Source organism: Lampetra fluviatilis, chromosome 2, assembly GCF_964198595.1.
Source record: "Lampetra fluviatilis chromosome 2, kcLamFluv1.1, whole genome shotgun sequence".
Classification (NCBI taxonomy): Eukaryota; Metazoa; Chordata; class Hyperoartia; order Petromyzontiformes; family Petromyzontidae; genus Lampetra; species Lampetra fluviatilis.
This window is the reverse complement of record NC_136276.1, coordinates 36,840,873-36,861,952: the sequence shown is the minus strand read 5'-3', so window position 1 is coordinate 36,861,952 and position 21,080 is coordinate 36,840,873. Positions and strand designations below refer to the sequence as shown.

General features: G+C 49.2%; 1 protein-coding gene across 6 annotated transcripts in view; it reads right to left on the bottom strand.

Moving 5' to 3' along the window:
* L3MBTL3 (L3MBTL histone methyl-lysine binding protein 3) overlaps positions 1 to 21,080 on the bottom strand; it is a 44,594-nt gene that overhangs the window by 6,287 nt on the left and 17,227 nt on the right. For 5 of the 6 annotated variants that reach the window (XM_078875961.1, XM_078875963.1, XM_078875962.1 and 2 more), the window contains exons 7-19: positions 18,400 to 18,481; positions 17,451 to 17,542; positions 16,684 to 16,788; positions 16,008 to 16,143; positions 12,806 to 12,897; positions 12,163 to 12,314; positions 11,842 to 11,918; positions 10,212 to 10,297; positions 9,467 to 9,577; positions 6,633 to 6,747; positions 5,164 to 5,266; positions 3,211 to 3,384; positions 1,516 to 1,710 (exon numbers count right to left, since the gene is read on the bottom strand). In XM_078875961.1, coding sequence (XP_078732087.1) covers positions 1,516 to 1,710; positions 3,211 to 3,384; positions 5,164 to 5,266; positions 6,633 to 6,747; positions 9,467 to 9,577; positions 10,212 to 10,297; positions 11,842 to 11,918; positions 12,163 to 12,314; positions 12,806 to 12,897; positions 16,008 to 16,143; positions 16,684 to 16,788; positions 17,451 to 17,542; positions 18,400 to 18,481 — 1,520 coding nt within the window. The remainder of the gene's footprint in view (positions 1 to 1,515; positions 1,711 to 3,210; positions 3,385 to 5,163; positions 5,267 to 6,632; positions 6,748 to 9,466; positions 9,578 to 10,211; positions 10,298 to 11,841; positions 11,919 to 12,162; positions 12,315 to 12,805; positions 12,898 to 16,007; positions 16,144 to 16,683; positions 16,789 to 17,450; positions 17,543 to 18,399; positions 18,482 to 21,080) is intronic. The other variant, XM_078875957.1, reaches the window with a different exon arrangement.

Genomic DNA, 21,080 nt, shown 5'->3' with positions numbered 1-21,080 from the left:
AGAACAGCCGGAATTAAGATTACAGGTTAATTAACCCTGTATTAACTTAATATATATGCAATGTATCATTGATAACGGAAAGTGCAACCTGCTAAACCGTAGGAGCCAAACACAAACAGGAAAAGGTTATATTCTTGGTTCTTTCGGTAAAGTCACGTAGAAGGGAAATAATAAAATAATAAAAATATAAAACAATAAAATTCTCACGACGTTTCGACTGCAACACAAGCAATCATCATCACCTGATGATGACTGCTTGTGTTGCGGTCGAAAGAACCAAGAATATGAATCCCTGCAGTCACGAAAGCTTTAAAGGAAGCGGTTAATTAAGTGCCCCAACATCAAGCTAAGAATGTATTATCAGGGAGCGAAGTAATGCCCACTACACCCCCACGCCAGAGGGGTGACCTCGGCCGTTATCCCTGTCAGGAGCTCTCCCGCCGGACTCGAATCCAGGGGAAGCGAGGGATGCAGAGACGAAAAGGCCACCATAGTAAAAACCAAGGTGTCTCCGCAAAATACCCCACTCACTGGCCCAGCTCTCCATCTCACTTTCCAGCACAATTATCTTAAATTGCATCTCGCTAGTCACTCTCAGTCTCCATCGGCTGGAATTGCCACGTAACATTAAAACTCAATGTCAAACGTAACAAATACGAGTTAAGAACATGTCATTCAGTTCCACATACATACATACAAATGGGGCGTAGGAATTGGGGTGAAAGCGAAGACAGAATTTGCTTAGCTGAAAAAACACCCCCCAGACCACCGTGGTACAGCTTGCGCCAGACTGCACGGCCGTTCCTGCAAGCAAACCTTGCGGCAAAAAAGCAGCCAATTACACGCCAGGCAAACCGGGGACGTGGGAGCTGGCCACGAACCAGCCTTGGATAACGCTGCCCCATCGGCGGTGGTTTTTGCATCGCGGCATCCATACCTTGTGTTTGTTCACACTCACGCTGCAACTCGTAGGAATTCACGTGTGAGGACGTGCACATGCATTTATTAAAAATGTACCTTACGCGTCGTGCCCACTATAGAATACACAAAGAGATCGGCGTGAAGATGACGATGATGATGTAACCAGTGAAAACTTGAGAAAGCGTGGCCGATACAACCGATTCGAATTGCAGACCGTGATGAGTATCGTAATGCGGCGGAAGTGCGATACCTGTGAGCATCACTTAGGTACTGGGGGTATCCCTCGAGGTGCATGACAAATGTGGACACAAGCAATACATTCTGTTACGTCTCATTTGTATCATCTCATCTTTACTGTCTCTCTTGATTGTTCAGTTGCATTTGTACTGCTCGCCTGATCTGCGTTCCGCCGGGAACATCTGTGCGATGCTCCTCAGGGTATGCTCCATCAGCGGTGCAGGTGAACCACAAGAGTGTGAGCAGGTGAACCACTGTCCGCTCGAATGATGACTCGGATCATCAGTCGCCCGAGTCGGCTGTGACCGCCACATGCCGCACGCGAGCAATCAGCCGAAGAGAACGCAGGCCGCTCACCTGCCGTAGAGCTTGGGCTTGCGCCCCCTTGAGGGCGACATCAGCGACGCCTTCTTGGACAGGGGTGAGGCAGTGTCGTCTTCGGGGGACGGCGGGGAGGGCGGCTCCGACGGGGCCCCAGGGTCGTCGGGGTCCGGCTCGGCGCCGAGGCCGCCCCTGCCCGTCCCGGGAATGTCTACGCCACTCGCCGGGCTGCTTCAAGTGAGAACGTAGACGCATGCATCAGCCGCTTGTGTAAATGCGGCGCCGTGCACCACGCTCGCTAAGCTCACACACAAAGGTCCCCCACATAGCGAGAGAGACTGCTGTTAGCACCAACAACAGCATGGAGCACAAGGTCGTGTGTCCGGAATCACACCCGACCACTTTTGTCTCTCCACTGGTGACATTAACACACAGTAATGGATATGCATTCAAGACTGAGTCAAGCTAGGAGAGAGGCCCAGGACAGGTTCAGACACCAATTGCCACTGATGCAAACTATGGCCAGAAATGTAATCCAGCTATTTAGGTTCGTAGTGCAGAGTGCTAACCACGGTGGCATCGCTGTCCACACAGAAACACACACAGATACTACTGCAGTTTCCTCCCAAACGAAATACTTAGATGGAATTTCACACTGAAACAATACAGAGCTCTCCTGAGAAAGAGTCTTGAGACTCAGTGAGGTTTTCCTAGATAAATAAAGAGCATTACAGATTGTGTGCAAAGTACTGTGACCATTGCGATACCTGGTTAGATATAGCTGCAGGGAAATACAAAGAAAACAAATTTTATTTAAGAAGCATAAGAGCCTGAAGAACCTGTTAGTGCCATTGAGTTGCGTCAAATGTCCATCTGACATTTTTAGTCCTCACAGATGAAATTTGCCAATTTAACTGAAAAACTAAAATTAATATGATGGAGATTGTGCAGGCATAGCTGACTGGGTTCAGACCATCAACTCACGACATGGGGGGCAAATACCCAGATTACAACTCAGCATTTCACCTGTGTTGACTCGGGGTCTCTGACATGGACATGATGAATTCCGAAGGGCTACTCGGCCACCTTCATTTTGTACCAAAGTTTTTAACTATTCACGCATCATCATCATCCTACCATCTGCGCACGCTGTGTTGTTAACATCCAAGCATGCGTGTGAGCATGTCTTTGTGTGTAAGCACTGTGCTATGAACCAGGCTACCTCAGTGACTTTTCCAGCCACAATTAACAGCAGTGACAATTATCTGAAATGGTTCTAAGTCGATTCAACCTTAATGAGTACTTAGTGTCGTTTGTAAACATCAGCATTGGGGAGACAAAGGCGGCCATGTGAGGTTCTAGCCACACCATGCCCTCATGTGCCTTGATGGCCTTTGTAGGAACTCACAAACAGAACTTACCCAAACAGTCTGGTCAGCTATATGGGGAATCTTTGTGTATGCGCGTGAGCGTATGTGCAGTGGTTCGGTGGATTGGTGATTACAATTCTATGGGCTGTATGGTTTGGCAGCCGACTACCATTGTTATTGAGCTGATCTAACCCATGTCTTTCAATCACCCATAACTCTCTCGGAAGCTGGGGATGGTTCTGGCCACACCACAGCACTTGTCCCAGCAGTTTGTACAGCGACAGCAGTGTGTTTGTCTTTGCGAGTGCGAACAACCATGTGAGCGAGTGCACAAGCCAGAATGTGAGCCACTTGGTGGTACCGGGTGCCATCGGTGGAGCCGTTGGAACCCGTGGAGTCGAGACGGCGGGGACGTGGGGGACCCGCGGGGCCGGGGAAGCGCTCCCCACCACCGCTCGTACTACCGCCCCCCAGCCGATCCTGCAGCGACGTCTCTTTGTTGATGTTCAGCTCCGAGTAGGGACAGCCAAAAGCGCTGCAAGCACGGGACGTGAAGCACGGTGCAGGCAAAGCCCAGTGCGACGCAGATAAAACAACGGCACTGGGAAGAACCTCAATCACGTCTTCAAACAACAGTACTGAAAAGGATTCTGAATCGATCTGGGCGGTGCTTGGGCACTGTGAAGGCCACTGCCAATTTCCGACAGTGGTACTCATTTTATCGATACTGGAGCGGTAAAGGGCCGAGTCAAACTCCAGCCAGGATTTGAACTTAACTTTGAAATTGTCATTGACTGTAACCATAGAGATAACTGGGTGCCTATGGATGCAGGTGAAACACAACAAACGTGTGTTCTGAATTAAAATACGTAGCCTTGCCCACCGACGCTTCCGAGCATCATTCGGTTCCAACAGACGAGGTGAGTGGCGCGAAGGGAAACAGGTACACACCGCACCGAGGTGGGGTCTGGTTCATGAGAAAATGATACGTGGAAACAAGTTCCAGAAATGACTGCGAGAACACAAGATGTAATAAATCCCTACAGGTCCATCTCAATATCTTAAATTAAGGAATTAAATATTGTTGTGTTTGTTGAACTGTCTGGGGATTTCTCAAATTCTTTTGTTTTAGTTTTAAAAGGAAAATAAAAAAAATCTCCGAATTATGCCCAGGTTCCGTGCGTACGTGAAAGTTTCTCACCGCAGGAGAGTCCTGCATTGGTACGTGTGGCCAATTACTATTGAGCGCTTAACGTTGCAAGAGCTCGTGCTCACTCGTGGGTTCCCTGTAAACGCATCAAACTTTGGTGTGACAAAGGGGAGTGCTGAGTGTTCTGCGATGTGTGTAGTGTGTATGTAGTGTTTGTGTGCGTGATGTGTGCGGTCTTGTGTGGTGGTGTGTGTGGTGGTGTGTGTGGTGGTGTGTGTGGTGGTGTGTGTGTGTGGTGGTGCATCAGCCAGTCATCTCGGTTATCTCAGTCCGTCGACCCGTGGCACCTGGGTCTGCCCCGTGACCTCCTGCCAGCGGGCGTTCGACACTTCACGTGGCCTCAAGGTGCACATAGCCTGGCACAAGCGTCGTGGTGACGTCACGGCCACTTAGTGGCGAATGGTGGTTGTTGTTGTTGTGTGGTGGGGAGTGGTAGTGTAGCGTTAAGCGTGCTGCACTAAAAACCTGGCTACCTGAGTTTGATTCCTGTTCACGGCCAACACCAGTGACGATTATCTTAACCGGTCCTGGGCCTCCCTGCGTCGACAGCCTCAAATGAGTACCTGGTGCTGTGTGTAAACATCGCCGCTAGTGTGGTGTTGGCCACCCACCCCCTCGTACACCATGCCGGCCTTCATAGGTGCTCCCTAACAGCACTTGCCCCAACAGTCTATTAAGTCTATACTGAGGATATTTGTCTTTGTGGTGGTGTGCATGGAGTGTCAGATCCAAAATGTGAAGTGGTAAGAAACAAACAGTGCTTTCAAATGTATAACAAAGCAGAGTTAACACGTTTCCTGAATTGATTAAGGTTATGCTTAGAGCATGGAAAATAGACAATGGGAGTGAATTTCCAAGTGGAGCAGTGGAAGAGACGTATCAGAGAGAGAAGTGTTGTGACCTGCAGCGTGGTAAGTGAATACAGTGTGGATGAGATGAAACAGTCAGTCTAAAAGTCCGAGTATTTAATACAGGTGAAAAAAATCAATGAGTGAAGTTGACAGTAAAAGTAGCCAAGGTAGTAGCAGTAAAAGAGCAATAAGGAGGTGACTGACTGCCGGCGAACGAGCGACGTGCGGCATTTGGCTTGAGAAGCGAGCCCACCTGTGGTGCCTCGTGTACTTCGCTCCCTTAATGTGACCAATGCCTTTGCAGCCCGGCGTGGGGCAACCTCCAGGGCCTGGGCTCGACACGAGCTCCACGGAACCTAGGAGGGGCAAGGTACGGCAGCCGTGGGAAGGTGGAATTTGGAGAGCGTGGAAGGGGGAGATGTTGGAGTACAATCCTTTGTCATCCATATTTTACAGTAGAGCAGCAAGGAAAATACTTGTCGCCTCTCCTCCCTGTCCCAGCCAGAAAGGCCGCCTGTGGACATACGAGATCAACTCTGCGAATGGGAGGTGGCTCCTTCTCATCTGCTGCCCCTACGCTATGGAACTCCCTACCGCTATCTAATTTCTCGGCCTATAACTGCCTCGCTTGATTCAATATCTCCTCTGCCAATCTGATTGTGGCCTCTCTTCACCTCTCTGCTCTCCCTCCCAGTCACATTTCCCCATCACTTGTTCCCCATACTTCTGTTCATCACCTTGAGATGTTGCATTTTGATATGCAATATATTTAAATTGTATTGTAATACTCTGAATATTACATAATTACAAGTAAATTTTGACTTAACTTTCGTGACTGCAGGAATTCATATTCTATGGTTCTGTCGGTAAAGCCACGTAGATAGGAAAAAGAAATAGCTACACCCCCCCCCTCTCTCTCCTCCTATCTCTACCCCCCTTCTTTCCCCCCCATCTCTACCCCCCTATCTCTCCCCCCCCCCTCTCTCTCCCCTATCTCTACCCCCCCCCCTCTCTCCCCTACCTCTGCCCCTTCTCTCTCCCTTCTCTCTCCCCCTTTGTCTTCTCCTACATTAACATTTGCTGCCCCGCCCATGCTGCTGGCACACTTGGACTACGCCAAACGAGCTCGGCACCACGACTCTTGTGCCCCGCCCACTCACACCTTGAGCTCGTCCATTCATGCTGCTTCACTGCTCTTGCGCCCATTTTAGACCTTTATAAGCAGTTTCAGTTAGAGGCTTGCCCCCCTTTTTTTCTCTCCGCCTGATGACGACCTATTGTGTTGCGATCGAAACGTCATGAGTTTTTATATATTTTTTGCATATTTTATTTTTATTATTTTATTTTCTATCTACGTGACTTTACCGAAAGAACCATAGAATATGAATATAATTACAAATGTCAATGCATAATCAAGGGTCAAGCTTACAACATTTATCAAGTTCCTGAAGGAGTAATTTATGACGTTGGATAAAAATGAGAGTTCCTAGAGAAAACCACACAAATTACGCAACGGCACTCAGAAATCTGCACAATGTCAGCAACATAGTCGCTGTGCTCAGTCTTGCAGGGCATCTCTCACTCAAGATGGGATGATGAGAACAGAACCACCAACCTTGCCCATCTAACTCCGAGTTGCCGGACCACAAATACGGTTCACTATGGCCAGCACGACACACAAGCCGGCACGTGCGCAGACAAAAGAGAGCGGGGGATACTCACTGACGGGCAGCTGCAGGGGGTGTCCCGTCTTCTCGCACCAGCCCACAGGGTGGATGTCAGGGCAGTCTGCGTCCAGCCAGTAGTTGTATTCGGGGCTCCAGCCGTCAAAGTGAACCTAGTTATTGTGACAACAGCACACGTTGCTGTTCGGAGCCTTTTATTCGAGCACAGCACCAACAATAGGCCCGGGCTTCGTTCTTGATGCTTGAAACTCGTCCCCTCCCCTTGTACTCTCCCCTCTTATACCCCTCGATCCCCCTTTCTGGAAGCTTCGCTCACCCCACTTCTATAATCCAATCCTCCTCCTCTTAATGGTTGTCAACCGTCGCCCCTACCGTCCACCCTCGCTTCCTCTCCTCCAATCCTTTTGAACCTTGCCTCCCGACCAATCACTCTGGAGGCCTCTCTGCACCAATCGAGGACTTGGTTGACTTCCTGACTGTCTGTTTGCACGTACGCTTGTTTTAGATAAGTGGTCTGTTGCCTCTGTCATTACACATGTGTAATGCGGGCGTAAACGACCTTCCGGATGTGACGTCACGGGGGGGAGGAGTTACGTCACGTGGGAGAAGGGTTCGGGTCTTTAAGGGGAGAAACCGGAAGAGGAAAGGAGGTTGTTGGAGACTGGACTAGGGTGAGGCCACGCAGGGCGAAGGCTGGGAGGAGTGGCGAGATCGCCACACACACTCGGAGAGAGGATTAGCACCGTCGGCCAGCGGTGACCAACCCAGGGAGCAGCGGCGAGGCTGCAGCGAGTGCAGCCAGCGAGGCTGCACGAAGAGGCAGCAGTGGGACTGCTCGGAGAGGGAGAGCAGTGGTGGAGCTGCAGCGAGGGCAGCCGGAGAGGCTGCGCGAGGAGATCAGCAGCGAGGCTGCTAGAGGCTACGGGAGCGACACGAGGAGACCAGCAGCGAGGCTGCTAGAGGCGACGGGAGCGACACGAGGAGATCAGCAGCGAGGCTGCTAGAGGCTACGGGAGCGACACGAGGAGATCAGCAGCGAGGCTGCTAGAGGCTACGGGAGCGACACGAGGAGATCAGCAGCGAGGCTGCTAGAGGCTACGGGAGCGACACGAGGAGATCAGCAGCGAGGCTGCTAGAGGCTACGGGAGCGACACGAGGAGATCAGCAGCGAGGCTGCTAGCGGCGACGGGAGCGACAGCAGCGTCGGCGCCGAGCGGAGGGTCTCAGAGGGAGAGAGCCGTGTGGGAAAAGTAGACGAACCCGAATAAAGGACACCAAGCCAGATACCGTGGTCGAGTCTTTTATTACACATGTATGGCCCTCGGTCAATCCACTGCTGGATGAGGGCCTGAACCTGCCATCGCCGTTTGTCGTGGTCTTTCGATGCCATGATCCACCGCACTCCTGCGCACAAGCTGATCTCAATGCTCTATCTCCACTCGTTATTCAACCAATGCCACTCTGCTGGTCAGTATGAGTCGGTGAATGCGGGGAGCACAGATGCAGGAGCACTGCACAACAATGGACTTTGCACCTCGTAGTGCCGCAGTCAATAAACCACTGGCTGTGCACAGTGGTCATCATCCAAGTACCACCCAGGCTAAACTCGGCTTTGATTCCGAGGGCTGACGAGATCGGGCGCATTCTGCCTGATTTGGAGAGATTTGGCCATAGGCTGCCAGCAGAACAGTGACGATATGCACAATAGGATGTGCACACATGTTGGCAGGTAGTCATACACGAATCGCCCGTAAGGTGATTCGATTAATTGTCAGGATTTGCGGTTGTCATTTGATGTAATATAAGCGTTTTTTTTCCGAAACATTCATGGAGTTGCCCTGGTATTATGGTTCGCACACGGGACTTGCCATTTAGATTCCACCTTTCAGTGCAGCAGTTGAAACAACAGCGCCAGTTTCTTGAACACTCCCCGCCTCTCTCCATCCAGTAGCATAAATAGGTACACCACAGGCGATCAACAAGTCATGTGTGGTGGGATAAAGTTTTGGTACGCCATCTCTTACAAGTCTGGTCTGCGTGTAAGAGTAGACCAAATACCTTCTAGAGCTTCCCCTAGCAGAAGCCGTTCATCCAGCAGCAATTGCAAGGCTGCACCTTTACCTATTACACTCCAAGCACGCAAGGCAACACACCCTACAGGTGAGTGTCTGAAGCAAGTTCGTGGTCTTTCAACCACGCATCCGCATTGCCAGATTACACACACGGCGGCATCACGCCCACAGTTTTTAAACAAAAGCCCCAGAATGTAATGGAATTTTCTGAAAATGCAGTGAGCTTACACCCACCCAGAAACATATTTGCACTCGCAGTGGAAGGCGACTATACTGACACAAACGCCCAGCAGGGGTCTCCTGCCTCCTGCACAGAAATCCAAGCACAGCACTCAAGGTGGTGGAAGCATGATGGTGGTGGTGGTAGTCATGGTGATGGTGGCAGTGGTAGTGAACATGGCGGTGGTGGTGACGGCCACGTTTATTCTGTAAGGACTCATGGGTTAAACTCAACTCTTATGCTCAGAATATGTGCATTCATATTCTTTGGGTCTTTCGGTAAAGCCACGTAGATATAAAAATTATAAAAATAATAACAATATCACGAATGTCGTGATATTATTATTATTTTTATTATTTTTCTATCTGCGTGGCTTTACAGAAAGACCCAAAGAATATGAATTCCTGCAGTCACGAAAGCTTAAAGTCAAGATGTATGTGCATTAAATTTCAAGTGTAAGGATCTATTAATTTTTTTTAAATGTATGCAAATAAGGTGCTGTTATATTACTGCTGATGGTAATGGCTGTGACGTAAGTGGCGGTGCTGGCAGAGACACGGTCTGCGTTGCTGATCCCACCTTAATGCGATGGTCATCGCAGTTGGCGATGGTCGCGACGCAAACCAGAGTTGGGTTCCTCCGGTCCACGGCCTCAAGACGCATCCCTGGCTGGAAGCCGTGCGTGGGCCGCTAAAGAAACGTGCGCACAAACACACACCGACACGTACACACACACACCGGCACGTGCACACACACACACTGACACACACACCGACACGCACACACACATACAGACAGACACGCACGTGCACACATATGTAAGCACAGTGCAAGCATACACGGACACACATGCAGGTTTGCATACACATTCCATTCAAAGACACGTATGCGCACATTCACATGCCCACATACGTGCATGCACTCATGCACAAGCACACAAGCATGTACATGCACATCCACGCGTGCACACGCGCACAGACTAAAATCGAAACACTCATGAAGCACATATGAGGAATGAGTGTTATTATCCTTTTTATTCAACTGTTATTGGCACTTCCTCAACATAGTTAAAGTGACTGACCTCTGCCATAATAATGTAGAATTTCCAACAATGGCATAACACCGCCGGTGGTATTGAGCGTTGCCACACACGAGCTTGAGCAGACACGCTTTCACTTTGAAGACCACCACTGCGGGCTCAGTGATGCTGGCATGGGGTACCTGTGTATGGGGCCCATGGATGAAGGGGGCACCTATCAGGGGCCCTGCTGGGCCTGTGGTCTGCACATGGGAACTGGATGGGAGAGCGGCCAGGCGCACGCACCTGCTTGAAGGCGCGTGCAGGAGCAGCTTGTGCTCCATTCTCCTCCAGGTATTTCTCCCAGGAGAACTTTTTCCCTTCGCTGTAAGCTGCAATGGATGGAAGGAATGGTAAGAGATCATCCATCAGCCAGTGCCGTCACCATTGTGCATGGCACAGGCGGCGTGCGTCGGAGGTTAATGTGGTTGTGTACATTTTCAGAGGGGCGTATTATTTTATTTTGTTAGCGGTGGAAGGAAAATTGACAATGCTGCTGCATGGCACTCTATGAGGGTTTCACAGCGACAGGGCAGCACGACAACCCGCCCCGCAATCTGCTTCGCTCGTTTGTAAAATCAGACATCACCGTCGCGTGACGGCCATCGCGTCAAATCACTCTGCCGAGCAAAACGAGCGCAAAGTGGAGGATTGTGCGGAACGCCAGGCTATAACACACGCTTACATTCGAGAGACACCGACCACCCATTAACCTTGATTCATTTTGCGCTGAGGTACATTAATCACTGCTTGTTGTCAATTAAAAAAACTATAAAAAGTTGAATGGAAAACGAGTAATGAAGGTAAAGGAGTACAATTTTAGTGAGACGCACATCAATAAGTGAAGCTATAAATTACTGGTGGATCTTGATGCAGCGTGCTGCACTTGGGAGCGTACGGAGCTCTGGCAGCGTACACGTGCATTGAATTTGTTGTTTCCCAAACGATGCGCCATGATGCCGTGTTTCTATGACTACCAACAACCATTCTGGAGCTGTGCTGGCTCGAGGCCAAGCTGGCCTGCCCGTGTTTCCACGGCAACTTGGTCTGGCTGAATATAATCGTAATCGGTTCCAGAACCTGGCCACGATAACGTTCCTCCAAGTGCCTTACCGACTGAGAGCCAAGCTGACCCCAGAACCAGATGACATGGGGTCACCGATGAAGCCGCAGGGTGTGACGTCACTTGCAGACTGAAACAACTCAGTCGACTAAGTGTAAGTGTAACAATCTAATGTAAAAATTTATATGCATCTTTACTGAATATATATTGACTAAAATAATCCTTAAGTGATTTCCAGCTCAAATGAGCATTGAGGCAATTGCACATCTCATGCTTACAGCCTTGAGACAGTTGTGGACATTCCATAAAACAACCACTATTAACAGCCCCATGAAGTGGTACAAATTGTATCGAACCTGGAGGCACGATGAGCTGAGTCAACCCCTAATCAGGAAATTAATATGCAAACTTCTGATTGCGAGCCACCTGTCCTGCCGCTGAGCCACCTGGCCAACCCTCCACATGCCAACATTAAACTTTGTCCAGATACACTTTTATTTAACATCTGGACCATCATGCCCATGCCCAAGGACTAAGAAAACACTTTGAGATGGATTCGGAAGAGATAAGCCCTCGGAGACTAATTTGCTCATATGCAATATATTGTAGATTTATGTTGTTTATAAATGTGACCAAAAGTGACCTCGCACTGTATTCACCCACTGTGTGTGGGGACAGAGGGCAGACTGGGAATCTAGCGATTCCTAGGTTGTTCCTAGGACTTTTCCTGGGCTGTTTCTGGTGGACACGCGGTGATGGTGAAGGACGCGAAGTATTGTGGTGGACATGTGGTATTGTGGTGCAGGGACTGACTCTGTGGGGGGGTGAGGGGGCGGCCATGCTCCTGACACCAGCCCACGGGGTGGATGTACGGGCTGCTAGAGTCGCACCTGCATCGCAAGAGGGGACACGGTCAGACGCGGGGACACGGCCACAAGTGGAGACAGGGAGACATGGCCACACAAAGACATAATCACATGCAGTCGACAGGAAGATATGATGGAATGCGGGGACACAGACACAATAAAAGACAGAGGCACGGTTATAAGCGGGGACACAGACACGTGGCTGTACACTCTCAAGTGGAGTGTTGTCGCTTCACGTTGTATAGGAGTGGCGTGGCACGGCACTCACCAGTAGTCGTAGGAGTCATCCCACGTGTCGAAGTGCACGAGGAAGCGGCTATCAACGACGTCGGTGATGGTGGCGACGCACACGAGCGCCGGATTCTTCTTGTCGACGGCCTCGAGCTTCATGCCCACGCGGAACCCCATCGGGGTCACGGTCTGCACCACAGGGTTCCTCCCCCACATTAAACACGGCTGAATCCCAACAGTCACACCGCAGATCGTGTAATTTATGATTGTGTACCCAGGAAAGCCTCACTGAGTCTCATGACTCTTTTTCAGTAAGGTGCTGGAAAGATTTCACAGTAAGGGCGATCATTGCTACGTATAATTCCAATTAAGAAATATGCGGGTATTTTTTTTCACTTTGCTAATTTGGACAATGCCAGCGCGGGATCTTTTAACATTCACTGTGAAGCAGATGGCACGTATTTTTGCATTTAATACACCCGCAGTATAATTCAGGGTGGCCACTGGATTTGAATCGTTAACCTCTGCAACAAGTGGCTAACATGCTAACGCCAAGCCGTTTCACCTATTGCAAAAATCAACATGAATCACCCAAATGTGTCTGTGGCACACGGCGGGACACATTGTGAGCCTGAGGGTCTCTGTGCGAGTCTATACACCTGGGTGAGAGGAGCACCCACCGTGTTCTGATTCTTGAAGAGCTGCCGCGGCGCCGCCTGTGCCTTGACGGTCTTCAGGTACGCCGGCCACGCAAACTCCTCTTCCTTGTGACCTGTCGCTCACGTCGGGGGCAATGGAATCCCCCTTCAGCCACTGAGGCAAGGCTTCCTTTGTCATGCGGTAGGGAGCTGATCAGATTTGCTTAATATTTTGGATTTTAAACACAGTTGTTCACCACAGGCCCAAAGGCCCAGAAGGTCAAGCGGCCAGAAATAAACAGAACTATCACCACAAGAACATTTCCACATGTGCTTAGCACATGGGCTTCCTCTTGCCTCAGCTTACAGGAATAATTCTGTTGTGGTGCTACATAGGACGGCTAGAGGACATCATTGTGCAGAACGAGCAGCAAGAGCAAGAAGAAGCTCGTTGAAGTAGAGGCGTAAACAAAGATCTTTCCATTGTGTTGTACTGCACGCACACACGTATGTACATACGCACGTAGACACTCCAGCATTCATACGTACAAGCACCATGACATAACTCTAAATCGCAACAGTAGTTAAAATAACGAATGCTCATATCACTGGTAGTTTAATAAAAGTGTGCAGTATGTGCCACATGCTTTATGAATAATTGCCAGCATTTTTATATTTTCATTTTAATCAATCTTACCTATAGACTAATTTTTTTGTCTGTTGATAAAACTTGCGAAGGATTTGGCTCGCGATCCGTGGGGTTTACGTTTAAAAAAAAGTACCTGGTACCACACGATAAGCCCCGTGGTGAGCCAGCGCTATTCCATTTTCGCATCCGTCAAATTTAAAGTAGTTAAATTAACAATTTAGTGCTATTTATTATCATGGACAAAACCACATACAATAACAAAATTCAGGACCTACTTAATGATGGCAGCTATACCAAAATCAATAGAGATCCTACCAACAGCCTGGTTACGAAAACCAACAAGATAATCACTGATTCGGCATCTTTAATCGAACCAACCAAGCGGCTTTCTCTAAAACCCTCTGCTGCTAGACCACCCAGATTTTATGGCTTACCAAAAATCCATAAAGAAGGTACACCACTCCGTCCTTTCGTCTCCACCATTGACTCACCCACCTACAAACTGGCCCGATTTCTGTCTGAGACCTGACATCCATTCACTGGCAAGACCACCTCAGCGGTACTTAACTCAGCTCACTTGGTATCTCTAATTAAGGACATCTCACTATCTTTAGGTGACTTGCTTGTCAGTTTCGATGTGGTATCTTTGTTTACAAAAGTTCCTGTGCCTGACACCATCCATTGCAATCATTGAAGATTTGGTCCAACAAGGACTGAATGCTGATGTACTTGCCCTGGTTACACTTACTTCACCTGAAATGGAACATTCTACAAACAATTTGAAGGTAGTCTTGATTTGAAGGTACCCCAATGGGATCCTACATTTACATGCAAATACCATCTCTACCCCCACCCACTTACCCTTGGGCTACACACAATACAATGGCCACCTCCACAGCTTTGGTGGCGCCCTACAAGCTAATCTCTCACAATACAAAGGCCACTGCCCCAGTCTCTGTGGTTGGACCATCTCTAGCTCCACCCACCTACCGAGATGCACCCACCTCAGGCCTATATAAGACCTTGTCTCAGCAGCTTTCTCTCTCTCACCTGAAGATGATTGCTTGTGTTGCGATCGAAACGTCGTGATATTTTTATTATTTTTCTATCTACGTGGCTTTACCGATAGACCCATAGAATATTTATTATTTATTTCCTTACGCCGCTCAGCGCGTGACATAAGCACACATTTGCGCATGTGCGACAAAGCCGTAGTTGCCCTTACCAACGCACACGCGCGATCGGTGGAGTTGGGGAAAAATTATCATTCGCGTTAAAAATGCAATAAAAACACACAAAACGCCGAGGTAAATTCTTCACAATGTGATGTCCTCTTCTCACCTCCCACCCCAATGTGTGCAGCTACTACTATAGAGTCGGTAGATGTTACTATAGGCCGTAGATACTACTGCAGAGCGGGCAGGGGGATCGTGGGTGGGGGGGGTGAGGGGTCGCAGCCCAGCCCCAGCCTGCCAAGGTGCCACCTCGGCCGACTGGGCAATCTAGGCGAGGCCGGGGGCTCTGCACGGGACTAGGCCTCACCACTACACTCTGTGAAGTTCGTACTTTTATAGATTTTGACTTAAAACTTTCGTGACTGCAGGAATTCATATTCTTTGGTTCGTTCGGTAAAGTCACGTAGATGGAAAAATTGTAATAAAAAAGAAAGTTAATAAAAAATAATAAAATAACAATATTAAATAAAACCACTAATATAGACTGACTGTCTGGTTCTGATTCGGAGTGAGTGTACTGGCAGTCTATAATGTAGACTGTAGCCTGGTTATAAAGTTTGGTGAGTGTACTGGCAGTCTATAGTGTAGACTGTAGCAATGGTTATTACGCTGGGTGAGTGTACTGGCAGTCCATAATTTAGACTGTAGCAATTTTTTTATTCACTTTTTTTTATTGTTCTATCTACGTGACTTTACCGAAAGAACCAAAGAGTATTATTAAAGAGTTAGTATAGCTTCTACTACAGCCAGTACACACTGCTATAGAGTTAGAGGTCAATTTCCGCTCATGACCAATAACATTGGCAAATATTTGCACAGCTACTGGGCCTCCCCTAGGTCGACTCAGCCTCAAATGAGTAGCTGGTGCAAAGTGTAAACATCGCAACTAAGGAGACAAAGGTGGCCAGGTGTGGTGCTGGCCATCCACCCACTCGTGTGCCGTGCCGGCCTTCATAAGTGCTTGTGAATAGCATTTGCCCCACCAGTCTGTTTAAAGCTATACGGCGTGGGGGGGGGGATAAGACTCCCAACACACTACCTCATGGACAGACATGAGGTAGCTGCTGCCCAAGGGTCCCATAATAATGACAAGTTCACCCAGGGCGTGTATGCTATTTTGCAGTTCTGTTTTGAGGATATTATCTCCCCCCCACCTTCGCTCTCCTTTCTCTCTCCTAAAAACACCACGTTCCAAATCGTTACCCCTCTTCCCTCCCCTTACCACGTGGACACCTGGCCCGGGCTTGTCGTCCGTGGAATAACTGTACCCCTTTCCTCTATCGCTCGAATTTTATAATGGGCTCTTATTAAAAAAAGAAAAAAACTACACAGGTGATCTTTGTCTTTTTTGTGCGAGCACCTTTGGGTGGCTGTAGTTTGTGGTTGGTCTTCTCGCACCAGCCCACGGGGTGGATGTCGGGCGAGTCGGCGTTCACCCAGAAGTCATAGCACTCAGAGTATCCGTCAAAGTGGAGTCTTACTCTGTAGCCACACACCTTCCACACACACACATACACGATGCCTCGGAGAGATAAATGTGCTTTGAAAATGCTTGAGGCTCTGGTTAAGATAAAGCTATGTTTTCATGTAGCTCTGCTCTCTGTCAGAGCCACTGAAGGCATTATGGAACAAGTAGGTTTGTCGCAGCCAATGCTACGATTCATAATATATTTTTGGGTTAGACCATGTCATTATTTGACTTCCTGGATTTTATTCCAACTTCCTGGATCTTGTTCCGATGATGCTTGACACAGTTTCAAATTAAACCTCGCATATTCAATTCCTCAGTTTGGTTGTGAAAATAGTTCTTCAACTTACCGGCGAGCTAAAACAGCGATAATTAATTGGCGTGATGAACGTGCACACACGTAAGCACACGTAACAACGCAAGTTGCTTAGCTATGTCAGGTGGTGGAGGGTCTTATGACACATATATGGCCACATTATGACGTAGATTAAACCAAAAATCAATTAACTCGATAAACCAATGAAGCACGTACCAATGAACGATCGCATGCGAATACACAGCAACGCACCTCGGCCACGGAGAGCACGCACACCAGGGACGGATGCTTCGGGTCGATGCCTTCGAGCCGCATCCCCACCTTGAACCCGTTCCGGCTCTGGGGGAACGACTGAGACTGGAGCGGGACAAACACACACAGATGCACACGGACGCATGCAGTCGCATACATAGACACACGCACCCACAGACAGGTTATAACACTGCGCCAGAGTTGAGTGAAAAGCCCTCTTTGGCTCAAACCAGCCATGGGGGGAAGTGCTTTACTTTTGTTGAGAGCCCAAAGCCAGCGGTGGAAATTCCTCATTCGTATGTCAAGGGTGAGTCTATCCACAGGACAACCACTGTTGACTTCCCACCAAGTGGTACAAACTGTATCGACTAACGAGAAACAAGGGGCCATAACTAAAAAGCAGAACTTACAAGCTAAATAGAAGTTTTCTTATCGACACACATTTAGGCCGTGTGCTATTGTATGTCGCGTAATCTCACTGTGCGGCTTGGAATGTTATCATTGCTCATTGAATAGTTCCGACAACAAGTGCGTGTTGCAAAGCGTTACAGAATCCACACGCACCAGTGATTCACTTTCCTTGTTTTCAGCTGGTGTGCATATGCATGTATATGTTGAACCTCTTTTGCCTCGTGCGTAACCAACCGTGCTCATCAGAGGTGAGGGGAAGGACAACAAACTAAATACAAAAAGCACTACGTGTTGCTTTGTACAACTGACCAGGGCAACAATGACACCCCCCTCCTCCATCGGTGGCCGGAACGCACCTCTCTGAAAAGACGCACGGGAGCTGCGACGCCCTTGTCCTCCTCCAGGTACAGCATCCACGTCCACGCACGCTTCTTGGTGGTCGATGCCGCTGCAACGGGGACACGCAAACGCCGTCGCTCGCCCACATGACCGTAGGCCACCCGCGCAGCAGAGACGTGGATGTTGCCTTACACGTCCACTGCTGGGTGAAGGCTGTATTGAATGTTATACAATAGCGTTATGCATAACATTGCGAAAAGAACAAGCGCAAGTCGTTGACATCCGATTGAGTGTTAAGAACACCAAGCGGACTTGGACAGGATAAGTGGCTAAAAGGAAGGTGGCTGCAACAGAGACGTCCCAATGTTGTAGACACAATGTATTGGTCATGGGGGTATCTGACCATACTTCGCCATGCGGGTCCAAGATCAATACAGATATAAATTGTCAGTGGTGTTAGCTATAGCCAGGAATCAAACTGATGTCACGGAGTTTGTAGGAAAGTGTGTGAACCACTGTGCCACCACTCCATCCCATATTACTATACTTACCATAAAAGTAATAGCTCCTATTTTGTATCACTCCCGTGTAAAATGTAACATTACATAAATCATGTGATGGCAGAAAAATGTAAAATGCATTGTCAGTGAATTCGTCCAGAACTTCAAGTACCCAAAATCCACCTGTCAAACCTTACAACAGCCAGACCACAAATGGGCCTAAGAACATTATAGGGGGTAATCTGCTGCCCTGTCCACCATAAGGCCCAGTTCTGGCACAAGTATTTTTTATATGGTGGCCTATTTAATATTCATGTTTAATTTTAAAACTCTGTCATCCATACAAGTTACATCTCTAAACAATGAAAGGGCATTTGTAGGAGCACACGACTGTACCACAAATAAATCTGTATGGTGGGGGGGGGGGGGCAGGGTTTGGAGGGAGGCACGGGATTTAGGTCGTTACCCTCAGAGTGACGGCGCAGTTTGATTGGTGCCTCCACAGGGCTGGGGACTTTGATCTTCATCTTGAGGTCTCCCCGCTTCTCCTGCAGCAAACACAACCAAGCTGAGATGTTGTCTACCCAGAGCTTTCTGCTTTTAAATAGAAGATTGTGCTTACATTCGTGTGTTCCTATGTACAGTATATATATTGCACTGTACGTAGCCAACCGTGTTAATCGGAGGTGTGGGAAAGTCCTATATATATGTCGTGACACATATATGTTTTCAGTACGTCACTACAGATTGCTAGTGAGAGCTGTCTAAAGACACAGACACATACTGAAAAGGCACAGAATGAGCCAACCATGAAGAGACAGAGAAACAAAAAAATATTCACATGGCAAGAGGCCTTGACAGAAACAGACACAAAGACCACCCTGTGGGCCCACCATCCACAGGATGAAGAGGGAGGGGTGGGGGTGCGATGCCAGTATGGCAGGGAGAGGGATAGTCTCAGACGGATTAGACCTTGGCGATGGACACTCGCTAGTGGGATGTGGAATGCCATGTCACTGGGGGGGGGGAGGAGCCAGAGCTGATGGAGGTGGAAAGGTACCGACTAGATATAGTTGGTCTCACCTCCACGCACAGCATCGTCACTGGAACCAAACTTCTCGATCTCTCTCCTATTCCGGAGTGACCCCTGGTAAGAGGCCCCAGGCGGGTGTGGGGATACTCACAAGCCCCCGGCTGGGTGCTGTTCAGCTGGAGATTGTCCCAGTGGATGAGAGGGTCGCCTCAATGAGACTTCGCGTCTCAGGAGGGGAAGCTCTGACTGTTGTCTGTGCTTATGCACCAAACAGCAGTTTAGAGTATTCGGCCTTCTTGGAGACAGTGGGCGCAGTGCTTGGCAGAGTTCCGCCTCCGTAGTCTGACTGGGCGACTTCAATGCTCACGTGGGAAACGATGGAGATACCTGGAGAGGCGTGATTGGGAGGAATGCCCCCCCCCCCCGATCTGATCCCAAATCGTGAGATGTTATTGGAATTCTGTGCAAGTTAATAACAAATACCATGTTCAAACACAAGGATGCTCATAAGTGTACTTGGTGCCAGAGCACCTTGGGCCGATGGTCAATGATTGACTTCATAGTTGTGTAATGTGAGGATATATCCGGGTGGTTGATGGATCACACCTCGTTACGATGATTGGCTCTACCGGTCCTGGCCCATAGCCAATGGGGGGAAGTCTAGGGGCGTGGCCCTGATGTAATGGGAAGGTGACATCTGTAAGTAGAGGATTGGATCTGCTGGCTTTAGCCACAGCCAATGGGGGGACGAGTCAGGGGCGCGGTCCTGGGATCGTACGATGGAGTCTAGAAGATTCCATGGAGGTTAACCAGGATAGGTGGAAAGGTACCACGTGACCCGGGTATTAAAAGGGGTGGAGACGGACAACACGTGGTCAGATCTGGAACGAACGGAGGGTGAGGCCACGCTGGAGCGGGGTCCAGGCTGCCACGTGGCCGCGCGTGTCTCTCTCTCTCTCTCTCCCTCTCACGCTGTCTGCTAGCAGCGTGAAGGGGTAAGACAGAAGTGTTGTGAAGGAAAGACAAATAAAGACCGGATTCCAGAAGTCGCTTTCACGACCTTTATTACAGTTGTATCATCGGACCTAACGCCGTATGTTCTCGACACTCGGGTGAAGAGAGAGGCAGAGCTGTCAACTGATCACCACCTGGTGGTAAGTTGGATGCGATGCATGGGGCACCGACCAGATGACGTGGAAGGCCCCAACGAATAGTGCGGGTTTTCTGTGAACGTCTGGCGGAAGACCCAGTGCATAAAAGATTTCAACTTCCACCTCCGGAAAAACTTATCCTGCACTTCAGGGGTGGTCGTGGACATTTAGTCCGAGTGGATGATGTTCACGATCACGATTGGGGATGCAGCTGTGAAAAGCCATGGCCTGAAGGCAGTCAGTGCCTGTCATGGTGGCAAACCGAGGACCCGCTGGTGGACACCAGCAGTGAGGGAAGCTGTCAAGTTGAAGAAGGAGGCTTTCCGAGCTCTACTCGGAAAAACGTCTCCCGACTCGATTGAGAGGTACCGGTTTGCCAAGAGGGCGGCAGCTGCAGCAGTCGCTGAAGCGAAAGCCCCGGGGGCGTGAGAGGAGTTTGGAGAGGCCATGGAGAGGGACTACCGAGCAGCCTCAAAGATGTTCCAGCAAACCATACAATGCCTTAGGAGGGGTTGACGGAACGTGGCTCAGGCTGTTTTCAGTAAGGGTGGCGAAACATTGACCTCAACTAGGGAGATAGTCGAGAGGTGGAAGGGACACTTTGAGGAGCTTCTCAACCCTGTGGACATGCCCTTCTTTCAGGAGGCAGCCCTGGAAACAGTTGGGGAGGTCAGATCCATCACGATTGCTGAAGTTACTGTGGTGGTCAAGGGAACTTCATAGCGGCAAAGTTGCTGGGGTGGACGAGATTCGCCCAGAGTTGTTGAAAGCGCAGGACAGTATAGGAGTGTCGTGGTTAATAAGCCTCTTCAATTTTGCATGGAAGGTGGGTACAGTACCTCTGGACTGGCAAACCGGGGTCGTGGTTCCCATTATTAAAAAAGAGGACCAGAGGGTGTGCTCCAACTACAGAGGGATCGCACTCCTCAGCATCCCAGGTAAAGCCTATGTCAGAGTGCTCGA